This window comes from Drosophila elegans, unplaced genomic scaffold, assembly GCF_018152505.1.
Source record: "Drosophila elegans isolate 14027-0461.03 unplaced genomic scaffold, ASM1815250v1 contig_208, whole genome shotgun sequence".
Lineage (NCBI taxonomy): Eukaryota > Metazoa > Arthropoda > Insecta > Diptera > Drosophilidae > Drosophila > Drosophila elegans.
The window spans coordinates 15,524,788-15,539,255 of NW_024545578.1; the positions used below are offsets into that span (position 1 = coordinate 15,524,788).

Sequence of the window (14,468 nt, forward strand, 5' to 3'; positions counted from 1 at the left end):
TGATTCAGCACTGTACCCTGGCAACCCTGCTCTGTAAAAGTCAGAAAAACAGAGGATTTTATTTTCAATTGGACAATTCGCAACGTAAACAGCAGGAAAATGTCGCGACAAGCCTCTCGCCTGGACGCCAAGAAAGTGGTAAGTTATTCGAGCAACGGGGTCGGTAAGTGGGGCATTGGTTTTCTTAGCCATAGATAGTTAGTTCTAGTTGTAAGGTTAGTTTTTGCCTAGAGCCTAAGAACGAATCTTTGACGTGCCACCCACCCTCAAAATCGGCTTCATTCGCTTTTCCAGTAAGTGTGTGTTGAGAGGGCTTGAGGTTGACACGGCACAAATCGCCGACCTATCGGGCTATGGAAAACCATTTCAGCGCCACCAGCCGCCCCTCAGCCACGTCCAGAATGAGCTCCACCGTCTCCGCCGCCGCCGTCGCCGCCGCCGCCAACAACAATAGCAGCAGCAGCAGCAGCAACAACAACAACAACGCAGCAGCCGGCAATAATGTGAATGTAAATACGGCAGCGGGAGGTGCCACCAATGCCGCCGCCACTGCCCAGCCGATTCAAGTGATTCCCATGCCCATGCTGCCCGCTGGAGCGGCCCAGATCATAATTGGCCAGCAGGCCCAGGGTCAGGCGACGGCGACGGGCCTGCAGCCTCAGTTGATACCCCTGCAGGCCAACCAGATCATGCTGCAGGCGGCCCAGCAGCAGCCTCAGATGCAGGTGATGCAGCTGCCCGATGGCCAGACCATCTTCTATCAGACACCCACCATTGCCGCCCTGGATCCGAATGCAGCGGCCACTGCTGCGGCCGCCATGGCCGCCCAACCCACGCCCCACTATCTCAACATCAACGGGCAGCTGGTGCAGATTACTCCGGCGGCTAACGCCAATCAGGCGACACCCGGCGCTGGTCAGCAGATCATCATGGTGCCGCAGACGGCCATGGCGGCGGTGAATGCAGCGGCCGCCAGTGCCGGAGCCACGGGAGTGGGCACAGTGGTCACCCAACAGCAGCAACAGCAGCAGCAGCAGCAGGCTCAGGCTCAGGCCCAATCCCAAGCCCTCCACCAGCAACAGCAGCAGCAGCAGCAACAGACGGCGGCAGCGGCCAGCGTTGCTGGCAATAATATAAGCGCCGATGTCAGCACAAGTACCACTGGGACCAATACGAACAGCGAGGACGAGAGCTCCAAGGGCGAGGCGGATGAGGAGCCGCTCTATGTGAATGCCAAGCAGTACAAACGCATCCTCATTCGGCGGCAGGCCAGGGCCAAGCTGGAGTCGCGCATTCCCAAGGAGCGCTGCAAGTATCTGCATGAATCTCGCCATCGGCATGCCATGAATCGGGCTCGGGGCGAGGGTGGTCGCTTCCACTCGGCGCAGGAGAAAGGCGATCAGGATTCGTCGGGTCCGGATAGTGGCAGCATGCCCATGGCGCCCAGTGGCGGCATAACCCTCAGCCGGGGCACGGCCAGAGCTCCACCGAAACTGATTGCACCACATCAAACGCCAAGCATTACCATAACGGCGATCAAGTCGGAGTAGTCGCTGCCCAGCTGTAGATACAAACCAGACTAGATTGTAGTTTATAGTCTTAAGCCAGTCACTCTGTGTCCCTCCACCCTGTCCTCAATAACACCATGTTGGCTTACACACAGCTATCGGTTCAGATTTGTAATTATTCATTTCGAATATCTAGCCTTGTTCCCTTTGTTCAACTTCAAAATAATGCAATAGTATTGTATTTTATTGTACAGCTAAAAACTTCAAATGTTATTCATTTTTCGAAAGCTTATCAGATCTTTTCCAATTTTCTCAATTTATTTTCGATTGCAAATCTAAAGATTATGGCTATTGTATTTTTTTTTTCTATGAACTAGTATACAAAACTTATACCCTAAAAACTGTGCAATTATTTCGCAAACCTTTTTGAAATGAAACTGGGAACAAGACTTTTAAAATAGAATTCAAATTATATGACAACTCGTCTATTGAGGACATATAAGAACACAATCAATCAATACACCGCATAATAAAAACCAAGAATTGTTTATGAACTTAAAAATACATTTCTTCTATACAATTTTGTAATGGTAACGACCCATAGAACGTTTCATCCTGGTTCTGGATTGATTTTTATTTGCTGTCTGCTTTTCTCTCTTCCTCCTTTGTACAAAAAACAAAAAAAAAAACACACAGAACTCGGAGTTCCTGACACTCACCTATGGGGCACTTGTCACCCAGATGCTGCGCGACTTCGAGAACGCCGAGGACGTGAACAAGCAGCTGGAGCGGATCGGCTACAACATGGGCATGCGCCTGATCGAGGACTTTCTGGCGAGGACGTCGGCGCCTCGCTGCCTGGAGATGCGCGAGACGGCCGATCGGGTGCAGCAGGCGTTCCGCATCTACCTGAACATCCAGCCCACCATCTCGAACTGGTCGGCGGCCTCCGATGAGTTCTCGCTGCTGTTCGACAGCAATCCGCTGACGGAGTTCGTCGAGCTGCCGCCGGATCTGACCAATCTGCGCTACAGCGCCATACTCAGCGGCTGCATCCGTGGCGCCCTGGAGATGGTGCAGCTGGAGGTGCAGTGCTGGTTCGTGCAGGCAAGTCTGGCGCAATTTTCATTGTTGGCTAATTATCTAAGTGTGTGTGTGTGTGTTGGTGTGTGCTGGTGTGCTTGTGGTGTCCTTTGCAGGATCAACTGAAGGGCGACAATGTGACGGAACTGCGCGTTAAGTTCGTGCGGCGTCTAGAGGAGGTCATACCAGCTGGCGAGGATTAGAAAACAACAAACAGTGTGGATCAGTGGATCAGAGTTCTTTAGGGCGGGGGGTCAATGAAAGCACATTCTGTATAGAATTTAGCATCTACTTTTCAAACTGTAGTCCACATTCCGCAGCAAAAGCATCAGCAAAATGAGCAACAGCATCGGCAACAGCAGCAGCAACAAGCAACATCCACAGGAGCAACAGCGGCGGCAACAGCAATATTGGAGCAATAAGAATCGTTACAACAAGTTTAGTTTTATGCTTTATTCGACTTTATACAGATGATTTAACTTTGGGTATACTTGTATAAGAGAACAATAGAAAATATGTTTCTATTCATATTTGGCAAGATATAAAGCTTCATAAACTCGATTGAAAAAAAAAACACAAAAGTATTTGATAACCACCCATAGATATTACGTTCCTAAAGGCATTGATCGCTTTGGATGTGTGGGGTAGTAATAAAACATAATTGTTAGTTTTAGATAAACTCGAAGATATTCTAACATGTTAAATATTAAAAATGTACAAAAACAAGAACGAGCTTTAGATAAAGGGGAGCTGACGGCATTCTATTAACTATCTGGTCGTACATATACATATATCAATTGGCCATATACTACATAGTCTGCCATGTTTTTTATTGTCCGATAAGGTGGTCATATCTTCCCACATTATATTTATGGCAATCTGTTTTTTTTTGTTTATCTGCTCACCGGAAGCTGCTTTGGATTTCTACATACAAACTTTGGGGTTCATAACGATTATATTAGTTGTGGGGATAGCTTTTATAATGTAAGTTGTAGAGCGGCCAGCCTCCGCTGGAATCACATTTGATTTAATCGATTCGCTTAAATGCACTTTAACAATTTCGGTTTTTTTTTTTTTTTTTGGTCTCTTGCATTTGTTCTTTATGGGGAAAATATCTTATAGAGGCACAATACTTGATTGATGATTGAATTCTCTGGGCTCTGGGCTCTGGGACTTGGGGGTCTTTGGGATTAGTGTACATAGGTAGTACTTAGTTTAGTTCTGCTGTGGACAAAGCATTAGGTTCAGATTCCGGCGCGTCAGAACTTTGCGGAGCGCTTGCAGCGTTTTAATGCAGATCACCACGCAGCAGCCGTTTGCCACGCCCTCCGCCGGACTCTTGCAGGTGCAGGCGTTGCCCTTGACGGCGACAGCGGGAACGGGAGCGCTGCTGATGACTGGCGGCTCCGGGGCTCCTTTTCCCCGGCCAGAACAACAGCCGGAGGCTGGAGGAGGAGCAGCAGCAGGAGCAGCTCCACTGCCGCAACAACCACCGGTGGAGGGAACACTCCGCGGCTGGGCACAGCCACAACCTGTCTTCACGGGCTCTACAGCCTTTGGCTCTCCACAGCAGCCGCCGGGAGAAGGTGCTGGCTTGGCGGCTGCACCGCCTCCGCAGCAACCACCACCGCCGCTGCCGCCGCCGGAGGAGCCACCGCCACCGCCACCCACGGAAGCCAGGTTTTGCAGCAGCAAAGCAACATCCTCGATGTTCTGGTTCATTTCCGCTTCGCGTTTACTCACTTTTTTGGTGGGCGCCACGCTGCCGCAAATGCGTTTGCCACCGCTGCGGGAATTCATCGATGTGGTAGTAACAGTGTTGATCTTTTGGCCAGCTGCTGCAGCAGAAGCAGCAGCTGCAGAAGCACCACAGTCGCCACCGTGACAGCTCTTGGTCTGATCGCACTTGCAGTTGGTGCAATTGCAGATGCCCGCATCCGCTGTGATCTGCTTGAGCGTGGGCTTGTTGTCCCGAATGTCCAGTTCCACCAAACCCGAGGCATCGCTGGGCACTTGGGAGGCCTGCTGCAGTGTGGCCTGCAACAGGGCGCTGTTGTTGTCGATGGTCATTAGGATGTCGTTCAGCAGCGACTCCGTTTCCATGTCCTCCTCGTTGCCGAAGCTGTCCTGCTTCAGCAGCTCCTCGATGTTTTGTTGATTCAACTCCAAGGTGGGTGTGGTCAGCGTGGGCTCCACCGCGGCGGTGGCGTCCACCTCCATGGTCTCCGCCTGCGGATCCCCCATGTTGCCGCTCACAGCATGGCCGAATGTGGGCTTCAGGTCCACGAAACTGGGCATCTCGGTGGGCAGGGCCACGCAGGCATCGGTCAGCGGAGCCATGGGAATGATGGGCTTGGAGACAAGGACGCCGGCGTCAATCCACGGACTGGGTAGTTCCTCTTCGGCCGCAAAGGAGAGCTGGTAGGCCTGCGAAGTCTCGGGTAGGATCAGCGGCTCATTGCCCTGGAGGACGAACACATTGGAAAGCTGCTCCTGCGGCGTGAGTGTATGGAGAACCACTCCGCTGTCCGTGCTGGTGGTTTCGGAGCAGTGACTGCCTGGATTTAGCACCATCACCTCCGTCGCCGACTCCGCTTTGGGGAGCTCCTCTTCCTCCGCCTCCTCCTGCTGGGGATCTTGTTGATCCTGTGGCCTGTGCGTCTTCAGTGGCCTCTTCTTGCGGCCCTTGTTGAGCAACTGCCGCTGATGCGTCTTCTTGTGAGACTTGAGGCTGTGCGAAGTGCTGAACGACTTCTGGCAACTGTCCTCCTGGCAGGGATACGGCTTTTCGCCCGTATGCGTCCGCCGGTGGGTCTTCAGGTGGTGCGAGGCGGTGAAGGCCTTGCCGCAGTCGTCCTCCAGGCACTTGTACGGCCGCTCCTGGGTGTGGGTGCGCATATGCTTCTTCAGGTCGCTCAGCGTGGTGAAGCACTTCTGGCACAGCTCGCAGTTGAAAGTCTCGCCATTGTGCAGTCGCAGGTGGGCGTGCAATCTGTTGGTTGGAATCGTGGTGATTAATTAACCCTGCATTGCAGCCATTGGTCTATTCCGCCGGCTATCAACCTATCAGTCCGCCGGAATGGACGACGACGACGACGACGACGATTGCTCACCTGTAGCGCGTGTTGAAGGCCTTATCGCAGCCGGTCACTTCGCACTCGTAGGGCTTCACCTTCGTGTGGACGCGGACGTGGATCTTCAGGCTGTAGGATGTGAGGAAGGCCTTGTGGCATCCATCTTCCGGGCATTTGAAGCTGTAGTCGCCTGGAAAGCGGGTAAACGATCCGTTACATGGGGAAAATATCAAAAAAAAAAAAAAAAAAACATTAAAGTGTTTACATTGCCGTAGCATGAGCGTAGTCGCAGAGATTTTAAAGGGGATACATTTTTTTAATAGCATTGCATTTGCATTTCTACGAGCTCAAGGCATTGAGTTTTGCATATTAATGATAAAGAAAAAAAATCATTCGATTTCCTTTAAATAATGATATCCCATTACATTTCGTTAAACAACTTAAGAACTTTAAAAATATTTATCCACGAAAAATGTTGATTGTTTTTGTTCGCAAAAGCTTATAAAATAGCGGGACACAGTCTTTGTAAGAGCACACAATAAAATAATATAAAATTAGAATTTTAAGTTTAAAACCAATGTTAATTTAATTTAATACATTAATGCTTTTTGCAACTTCAACCCCCATTTCCACTTTGCTACGCCGCTCACTCGCCAGTGTTGCAAAACACTTGACGTCAGCTGTTCACTTGCGCTTGTTTGCTTTTACGCAGCGCACGTACGCATTAGTATTCTGCGAAAATTTGTTGGTTTTGAAATAGTGAACAAATATGAATTCGTTCGACTACAAGCTAATTAAAAGCGTTAAGCACCACAATTGTATATACAAAAAAGGCCAATCACCGATTCTCTCGCGACCGGTAAGGGAGCAGGCTTGGATTGCAGTGTCCCGATTTTGCCAAAAACCAAGTAACTAAAAAATATCCTTAAGTAGAAAAACACCATTTTGTGCTAATTTCCCCAATTTAAACAGTTAGGCAATGCCAAATTAGATGGAAGACCCTACGAGATCGGTATGTGCGGGAAATTAAAAGGCCCACATCTGCCAACGGCATTGTGCATTTGTCCGAGCAACTGCACTTTCTCAGGGATCACATAAGGCCGAGAAAAAGGTACTATTACTTTACTTATTTAATGCTCTTATTATTAATAATTATGTTTGTACATATGTGCATTTTAGAAAACATAGAAATAAAACCAACTATGAAACCGACGAAAGCAATCCCGACGACGACTCTTTATTAAACGGAAAACACGAGGAGTGTAAATCGTATAAAAAAGGTAGAATTACAACGCGGGAAAACAATCCAGAAGAAGAAAACAATCTAGATGAATACTCTTCAGCAAGGGAAACCCTCATTGAGCAAGTTAAACAGGAGTTGTTAATTGAAGATGACGAGATCAAACCGGAGGACTTATTACTCGAGTGTGAAACCGAAGTGGATTTTCTTCTAGATAGTTCCAGCGCAGAGTTCATAGAGCAGGAATCAATTGACAATGAAATGCCCACAGAATCCCCACCAAAACCTACAATAATTCCAACTGCCAGTGAGAATCTGAATGAGGCTCAGTCCAAGTTCCTCAGGGTAATGAATCTCATCGAGAATGCTTTGAAGGAGCAGCCAGCGGAACCCCAGGATCCCTTCTACAAATATCTGGAAAGTATCTTGAGTGGCGTGGCGGAAAGCTCCCGCAGAGATATACAACTAAAAGTGCTTAATCTAGTCAATGAGGAAGTCAAGCGGGCAGGACACAATTAAATTTATACAACAAATACTTGATTTATATAGGAATACCTACCCGTGTGCGTCTTCAAGTGCGTCCTTAGGTTTCCAATTGTGCTGTAACTGCGATAACAGTTCTCGTAGTTACATCTATAGCGACTCAAAGCCTCATCCGAACTCTAAATTGTGAAAAGAACAATGTCTTCAGATAGATTCATTTAAGTGGTTAAGGAGTTAATATAATATGTATTGATTGTATGTACATTGGAATGAGACAATAACGATTGTATATGAAACCATGCGGGATTTATGGAGTGATACGTTAAGGGACAGCAATTACGAGTTTTGAACTAAGCAGACACTACGCACCGCTAGATATGGTTAACAAAACTTGGATACACACGCCTACAGCGCAATCGCAGGAATCGGAATCTCCACTAACACTAGGATTAGGATGGCGAGTCGCTACAAAAAGCGTTAGGCAACGAAAGGCACGTTAGACACTTGGCTAGCAGCGGATGGTGGATTGGATGCGGATACCTCGTAGGCCAACGCCATGAGCTGGTCGTTCTCGTCCTGCCTTTCCTCCTCCTCTTCCTCCTCCTCCTCAACGACATCTTGGTGCAGAACACCGGGTTGGATGCAGTGCGACAGCTGCTCGTCCTCATCCGGATCATTTGGATCGTACTCATCCACATAGCTGGAAGATCAGAGCGACGAGCGGGGGGAAGACCAAAGAGGCATTTTTATCGAATTCGCAGTTGGAAACAAACAGGAAAATCGCAAAATCGAATAATCGCATCGGGCGGGGCATATATATACATATATTTCCACCCGATTTGTGTGTCAGTGGGCCGTTAAGATCTTTGTATATATAATAATAAACGCAACAAGTATGTATACAAAATGCACAGATTGCGATTAGTGGGGGTTAGAGCGTCGGCACAAAAAATAAAAACGCAACATCAAACAGCAAACAATGTATGAAGGCGAAAAACACAGCCATTCTCCGAAGGCTTTTTTCGGTCCTTATTAATCAGATTAATTAATATTTAATGTTGTCATGGTCAAAACACAACAAATGTCAAAAGAGAAAGAAGAAAATAGCAGACGGCAACCGAAACTAAATAGAAAAGTCGAGGGAATAGTACAACAAGTGCGTGGGTGCTGAGACGGCTGGCATTCTGACTGACGGGCATCGTGTGCCCCCTGCCCAGAACCCTTCCCTGCAGACTACCAGACTATCGCCCAACGAGAGATGCCCCTTCTAATCGCGGGAGTGCTGAAAAATGAGAAATATGATTGAGGGAACCACTACTCATGGCGATAAAAATAGCAAAAAGGCGTCGTCGCCGAATGGCAGGCGGAACAAGGGAGGTCGGCAGGAAGGGGCGCGGAGCAAAACAACACACAAGGCACGGATGAAAAATTGAAAAATTATTGTACCGCCGCACAATAATGAACAAACAAGGAGCAACAACAATGTAGAAAATAGTGGACTAACCCCATCACAACAGATCATTTGGACTTAAGAACAGACAAATTTAGTTTATGACTATTTTAATACATTTTGAGGGGCCATAATCAATTAAATATTTCACTACCTTCAATTATATTTTTGTATATATATATTTTTTTTTATTTTAATTTTCGTAAGACTAGCTAAACTTCAATTTTTCATTTACCCTGCAACCCTTCAAATATGTAAGTCGGCGTGTCACATCTATTGAAATTAATGTAAATATGGTGTAAGCTCTCCAGTTTTTGAAACTTATCACTACTTTAGTTTGCTACTACTTCATTAAATGTATTTGTATTTATTTAAGAATTTTTGTAAACTTTAATCATTTATTTTACCCTGTACTTCTAATCAGCCGTTGTGTTATGGTACAAATATTAGAATTAAAGTAAACTTATCACTAAAGATTTAGTTTATGACTATTTAAATACTTTTTGGGAGCCATGATCAATTGCATATTTGACTACTTTAAATAATGTATAAGTATTTACTTAAGAATTTTCGTAAGACTATCTAAAATTTAATCTTTCTTTTACCCTCTAATTCTTATCAGTGTGATATTTTGTATTATATCTATTGAAATTTAAGTAAACATGTCGTAAACCCTTCAGTTATTGTGGCTTATCACTAAATGGTTTCTAAAAAATCAAAACCCTATCAGCAGTACATGTTATTTTCTATTATACTAGACAAATAAGCCCTGTGACACATTTGCGATCTTTACCCTTTGGGAAATAGTATAATAATAAGTAGAGAAAACTCTTTATATTGCCAAATCGAACTTTATAAGGGGAACGTTCTCGGGGGAGAATTTCACAATGGCAGCGCTACAATTTGGTATCGTTTGAAAACCGGCTTCTTTACACCAAGTGTGAATGAGTTTTGGGAAAATTTCGACCGTCTCCGCCCAACACATTGTACAAGTATACATCTACATATGTATGTATGCTTATAGCCATCTATACTTTCTGGTCGCCGAGTGGGGTGGGGGTGGAAATCTAAATGCGTTCATCGGCGCAACTATTTTTAGCCCAAACAAACGATTTTCGATACAATCATCAGCCGGGGAGGATGCCCATTGCCAGACGGCAATTTTGGGAGTCCAAAACGAGGGTACACACCAGTCGAGCAGTTGGTAAACACCATCGGTGCAGAATGCAACAGACTGCGAACACAAATCAGGCAATTAGCAAACAACTTGCAAGCGATTCGGACACCGCCTTGTAATAAGTGGACATTGGAATGGGCATCGAAATGTGCCAACAGATTCTCGACAAGGAAGAAAATATGAAAATTTGATTTTGTTTTTTTTTTTCTCGATGGGAGCCAAACAAAAAGTGAAATAAAATTAAAAAAGCCGGACACGTCACGGCGACGCTAGGCAAATGTTTTCCTTTTCTCTCTCTCTCGGACTTATTGTGTGTGTGTGTGGGCGGTGGAAAATTAGCAGAAAAAAGGGGCGGTCGTGGGACTGTCCCTGGGCGGGGGTCAGAATGCGGAGGGCACACCTGACGGCCCACTGTAATTGGCCAAATACGACGAAAAACACAGCAGCACTAATCTAATTCATACAGGGCACTAGAAATTTGCAATAATTTAACAATTGAAATTCAAAATAAAGTGGTTTTATGTTTGCTCTTTAGGCAATCGAACGCTTTCAAGGTTTGCCATGAAATATTTCTCAATATTTTCTAATTTTGCTAGTGATGATTTTGTATCCTAATCATAACTCAGTCAACCGTCAATTTAATATTGTGGTTATTATAAATTTAATTAATTAATTATGCGTTCAAAGCTTGAACCAATTATATTTTAGAAATATATTTTACCAAGATATATGATTTATTAAATTTTTCTCATTTTCTTTGAATTTGATTTTCAGAATTTAAGTGGCGAAACGCTTTATTCAACATACATATATAGGAAAATTCGGGAAAAGCTTTATTTTAAGCAATCTATACATTTGAAAATTCCAGAAATTAATGCATATTGAAGTCTGTAAAATGGCATTATTTTAGTTCAGACACAACTTTCAAATTTATAAAAATTATTTAATACCTATTTATAGATCTTTTCAAAATTATAGTAGTTTTTCAAAATTCTAACAAGAATAGTTTTATATGTTGGTTGAGAAAAATGTAGATAACAAACACTAGCATTTTATTTACAAAAGTTGTTATGATATAAAAGCATTGTTAAACTTGAAATAAACAAAAGGGGTAACAAATTTGTAGGCCTGTTTTTACTTCGTTTTAAATCATTTATAAACCATAAAAATATGTGTTTCAGGCATAAACCAAAACAGTTTGTTAAATTGAAATTGCAAAAAGCTTTAGAATTACAAAAACTCAAAACCACTCATGCAGCGGAGGGTAAACATGCAAATGGACTACCTCGTCTCAATAGTGAAATAAGCCGGGGAATTGGATTCCGAGCCCCTGGAGTTGCAGTTCGCCGTTCCCTGGTCAATATCACAGTTGATCGAAGGAGTTGCACCATCGCCGGTGGTGGACACCATGCTGAGGGAGACCACGGTGGGCGGCTGGACCTGGACGAGCTTCTGGTTCTCGAACTGGTACTCCAGCGTGAAGCAGATGTCATCCAGATTGAACACCTGGGCGGTGCTCTCGCTGAGACTGGCTATCAGTGGAACTTCGGAGAGGCTGGAGCTGAGATTTTCGGTGCTATGATGATATGTGATGGGTATGACCGTGATGGGCATGGGCGTTAGTTCGCCCGCGTGCGGGAAACTATTGGAAACGATTTGTGGATGTGTGTGCGTTTGCGATGGATTGACTTCCTGCGAGAATAGGGTACTGTAGGACGCCTGGACGTCCGCAGAGTCCAGCGACAGGCCCAGATTAAGCACCTGTTGCTCGCCACTGGTGGTGGATTCGGCCGCCTGGCTGCCGTAGATGCTGTAGCTATCGCCGTGGATGATGCCCAGCCCATCTGTCTCCAGCTTTGGGGTGAGCAACTGGGACAGCGGCCTGTCGAAATCCAGGGAACCCATGGAGGAATTCGAGGCGACGGGCGGGGAGCCGGAGAGCGAATTCCGCGACGAGTTGGTATCATAATCCCGGCTGTCTGATAACGAGTTTCCGTGACTATTAACCGTCTTCCAGTCGACCTGGTAGTAGTGCTGCTGCTGTTGCTGCAGCTGTTGCTTTTCTTGGTCGTTCATTGCGGTTAAATATTATTATTTTTTCGCACACCCACGCACACTTAAGAACAAACGCCTGCTAAATCGCATATGCAGTTGTTGTTCTCTTTCTCTGTTGTCACCGTGCAATATATATATACTATTGCAAAAGATCGCGAGATCGAAAAGCACACATCCGCGATCGAAAAGTACAACACGGCGGATGGTTGATACGAAGAAACATCGATGCCAGCATCGATGTCATCGATGATTTCAAGACAACGGTTACATCGATGTTTGGCGGGGCAACATCGATATTTTCTCCATCCCTACTCTGCTTTCCCTCTGCGGCAGCGTTGCCCAATCATCGTTTGCCTAACATAAACGTTAGGATAACATGATCATGATCTAACATAGAAATGTTAGCAAAAACGACAATTTAACATTGCCGTTACAAATTCAACGATTTTGAATTTCGAACTTTAAACAAACCAGATTCCGGTGCATGATAGAGGACAACTTTGGAGTTGGCAGCTAACTATACCATATTCTTTTAGACATAGTAATGCTTTAATAATTCAGAATTGGATGAATTTTTTCCACAAGTCTTTTTTCTGTTGCAGGCCAAATCGCATTTTCATGTGCTGTGACCTGGATTGCTCAATGATACATTTTTGTGGTGCAAAACCTGAAGGTGTCCAACAACTGGAGTGCAACAAGCAAAGAGGGAAGCCGAAGCCTTTGAAATGCAGCATCCAATATTTGTGAAGCCAAGCAGCAACTTAAAAACTTCATCAGTAGTTCGTTGATCGTCTGGTCAATCGGTCGCACTCAACTGCCAACTCAACTGCTTCAGGATGGAGAAGTGCCGGGCCTCCTCTAGGATATTGATCGTCGGGGCAGGACCTTCGGGAATAGCCGCTGCCAGCCGACTCCTCCAGAACAACTTCAGCAATGTGCAGATCCTGGAGGCGGAGAACCGCATCGGTGGCCGGATCAATACCATCGCTTTTGGGGACAACGTCATTGATGTGGGAGCCCAGTGGTGTTACGGAATGCAGCGGAATTGTGTGTACGAAATGGTCAAGGATCAGGATATTCTGCACCAAACGGGAGACTATTACAGCACCATGAAGATGGTGAGGTCCAACAAGGAAGTGGTCGCCCACGAACTGGGTGGCATATTGCACGATATTGTGGCTAAGAGCATGCCAAGTGGACCCCATCCGGTGGTGGGCTCAGCCGGCACCCATCTGGTGGAGAACTTTTGGCGGAAAATCGATACCGATCTGCCCCGTGTGGACAGGACTTTGGCTAGTGAGGCCTTGGATTTCTTTGCCAGGCATGAGAGTTCCATCTTCGGTGCGGACAATCTCTTCGAGGTCTCGGCAAGATCACATGTCGAGTACGATGCCTGCGATGGCGACAAGCTGCTCCACTGGGGCAGCAAGGGCTTCCAGAGATTCCTTCGGCTGCTGATGAAGGTCAGTGAGCACGAGCCGGAGAGTCTGGGCTTACTGGAAGGTCACGTCCGGCTGGGCAAAAAGGTCACCCGGATTGAGTTGACAGCGCCGCGTAAAGTAATTCTGCGCTGTGACGATGGGGATTACTTTGAGGCAGATCACGTCATCTGCACCGTATCCTTGGGAGTCCTGCAGGAGCAGCACGAGAAACTGTTTGTGCCGCCGCTTCCTCCTGCCAAGGTCAAGGCCATTCGGAGCCTAACCCTCGGAACCGTGAACAAACTGTTCATGGAGTTTAAGCAGCAGCCGTTTCCCGATGATTGGGTGGGTTTCTTCTGCCTCTGGCTGGAGCACGATCTGAGGGAGCTGCGCAAGACGGAGCATTTCTGGCTGGAGGGGATTACCGGTTGCCACAAGTTCACGGGTCAGCCAAGGATGCTGATGGCCTGGGTGGGAGGACCACATGGCCGCCACTCGGAGACCCTGTCCGAAGAGAAAGTCGTGGAGGGATTGCAGTGGCTCTTTCGTAAATTCCTGCCCTTTGAGATGCCAGCGCCCAAGCGTTTCCATCGCAGCAAGTGGTTTACGAATCCGAATTTCCGCGGAAGCTACAGCCATCGATCCACAAAAGCCGATGAACACGACACTGGACCCTGGGATCTGGAGACACCTGTAACTGGACCGGATGGCCATCTCGGCCTGCTTTTTGCCGGAGAAGCCTCCAGCAGGAAGTACTTTGGCACTGTTCATGGCGCCGTTGAGGCGGGCTTTCGCGAGGCTGATCGTTTGATTGGGAACTACTCCTCTTGCGATTTAAATTCTTAAAAAAGCTGGTTTTTATTACTTCTCTTCGCCTTATTTAGTTATTTGTGTTATTTGTTTCTTAAATAAAATTATTTAATCGACCTCTATGTAATACAAGATTTTTCACTTACATTAGATATATATTGTTAAAC

General features: G+C 46.3%; 5 protein-coding genes across 7 annotated transcripts; 4 read left to right on the forward strand and 1 right to left on the reverse strand.

Moving 5' to 3' along the window:
- The first annotated feature begins 26 nt into the window (after positions 1–26).
- On the forward strand, positions 27–2,070 carry LOC108150236 (nuclear transcription factor Y subunit alpha). The gene is made up of 2 exons (XM_017278293.2): positions 27–138; positions 295–2,070. Exon 2 carries the CDS (start codon positions 354–356, stop codon positions 1,548–1,550), a length of 1,197 nt encoding a protein of 398 aa, XP_017133782.1. The 5' UTR covers positions 27–138; positions 295–353; the 3' UTR covers positions 1,551–2,070.
- Positions 29–3,317, forward strand: LOC108150238 (trafficking protein particle complex subunit 3). The gene is made up of 3 exons (XM_017278296.2): positions 29–138; positions 2,205–2,615; positions 2,708–3,317. The coding sequence occupies exons 1-3, from the start codon at positions 100–102 to the stop codon at positions 2,792–2,794; spliced, it is 537 nt and encodes a 178-aa protein (XP_017133785.1). The 5' UTR covers positions 29–99; the 3' UTR covers positions 2,795–3,317.
- Positions 2,609–12,289, reverse strand: LOC108150235 (transcriptional activator cubitus interruptus). 3 transcript variants are annotated; one of them, XM_017278291.2, is made up of 6 exons: positions 11,301–12,289; positions 7,929–8,088; positions 7,465–7,567; positions 5,705–5,855; positions 4,335–5,583; positions 2,609–2,780 (listed from the first exon to the last, which is right to left on the reverse strand). In XM_017278291.2, the coding sequence occupies exons 1-6, from the start codon at positions 12,089–12,091 to the stop codon at positions 2,772–2,774; spliced, it is 2,463 nt and encodes an 820-aa protein (XP_017133780.1). In that variant the 5' UTR covers positions 12,092–12,289; the 3' UTR covers positions 2,609–2,771. The 3 variants fall into 3 exon arrangements, with proteins under 3 accessions (XP_017133780.1, XP_041563790.1, XP_017133781.2); XM_041707856.1 differs by lacking the exon at positions 2,609–2,780 and having other exon boundaries at positions 3,030–5,583; XM_017278292.2 differs by lacking the exons at positions 2,609–2,780; positions 7,929–8,088 and having other exon boundaries at positions 3,030–5,583; positions 11,777–12,289.
- On the forward strand, positions 6,335–7,470 carry LOC108150237. Its single transcript, XM_017278295.2, has 3 exons — positions 6,335–6,573; positions 6,638–6,776; positions 6,845–7,470. Exons 1-3 carry the CDS (start codon positions 6,435–6,437, stop codon positions 7,422–7,424), a joined length of 858 nt encoding a protein of 285 aa, XP_017133784.1. The 5' UTR covers positions 6,335–6,434; the 3' UTR covers positions 7,425–7,470.
- Positions 12,290–12,842: 553 nt separating the features above from the next.
- LOC108150149 (spermine oxidase) lies at positions 12,843–14,428 on the forward strand. The gene has a single exon (XM_017278115.2). The coding sequence runs from the start codon at positions 12,907–12,909 to the stop codon at positions 14,335–14,337; it is 1,431 nt and encodes a 476-aa protein (XP_017133604.1). The 5' UTR covers positions 12,843–12,906; the 3' UTR covers positions 14,338–14,428.
- Positions 14,429–14,468: the final 40 nt, after the last annotated feature.

Coding starts and splice junctions, on each gene's coding strand:
- LOC108150149 (XM_017278115.2), top strand. CDS start 12,907: ATGGAGAAGTGCCGGGCCTCCTCTAGGATATTGATCGTCGGGGCAGGA.
- LOC108150238 (XM_017278296.2), top strand. CDS start 100: ATGTCGCGACAAGCCTCTCGCCTGGACGCCAAGAAAGTG. Junction 139..2,204: donor GCCTGGACGCCAAGAAAGTG/GTAAGTTATTCG, acceptor AAAAACACACAG/AACTCGGAGTTCCTGACACT. Junction 2,616..2,707: donor TGCAGTGCTGGTTCGTGCAG/GCAAGTCTGGCG, acceptor TGTCCTTTGCAG/GATCAACTGAAGGGCGACAA.
- LOC108150237 (XM_017278295.2), top strand. CDS start 6,435: ATGAATTCGTTCGACTACAAGCTAATTAAAAGCGTTAAGCACCACAAT. Junction 6,574..6,637: donor CCGATTTTGCCAAAAACCAA/GTAACTAAAAAA, acceptor CAATTTAAACAG/TTAGGCAATGCCAAATTAGA. Junction 6,777..6,844: donor CACATAAGGCCGAGAAAAAG/GTACTATTACTT, acceptor TGTGCATTTTAG/AAAACATAGAAATAAAACCA.
- LOC108150235 (XM_041707856.1), bottom strand. CDS start 12,091: ATGAACGACCAAGAAAAGCAACAGCTGCAGCAACAGCAGCAGCACTAC. Junction 8,089..11,300: donor TATTTCACTATTGAGACGAG/GTAGTCCATTTG, acceptor CTGATCTTCCAG/CTATGTGGATGAGTACGATC. Junction 5,856..7,464: donor GCACTTGAAGACGCACACGG/GTAGGTATTCCT, acceptor CCCGCTTTCCAG/GCGACTACAGCTTCAAATGC.
- LOC108150236 (XM_017278293.2), top strand. CDS start 354: ATGGAAAACCATTTCAGCGCCACCAGCCGCCCCTCAGCCACGTCCAGA.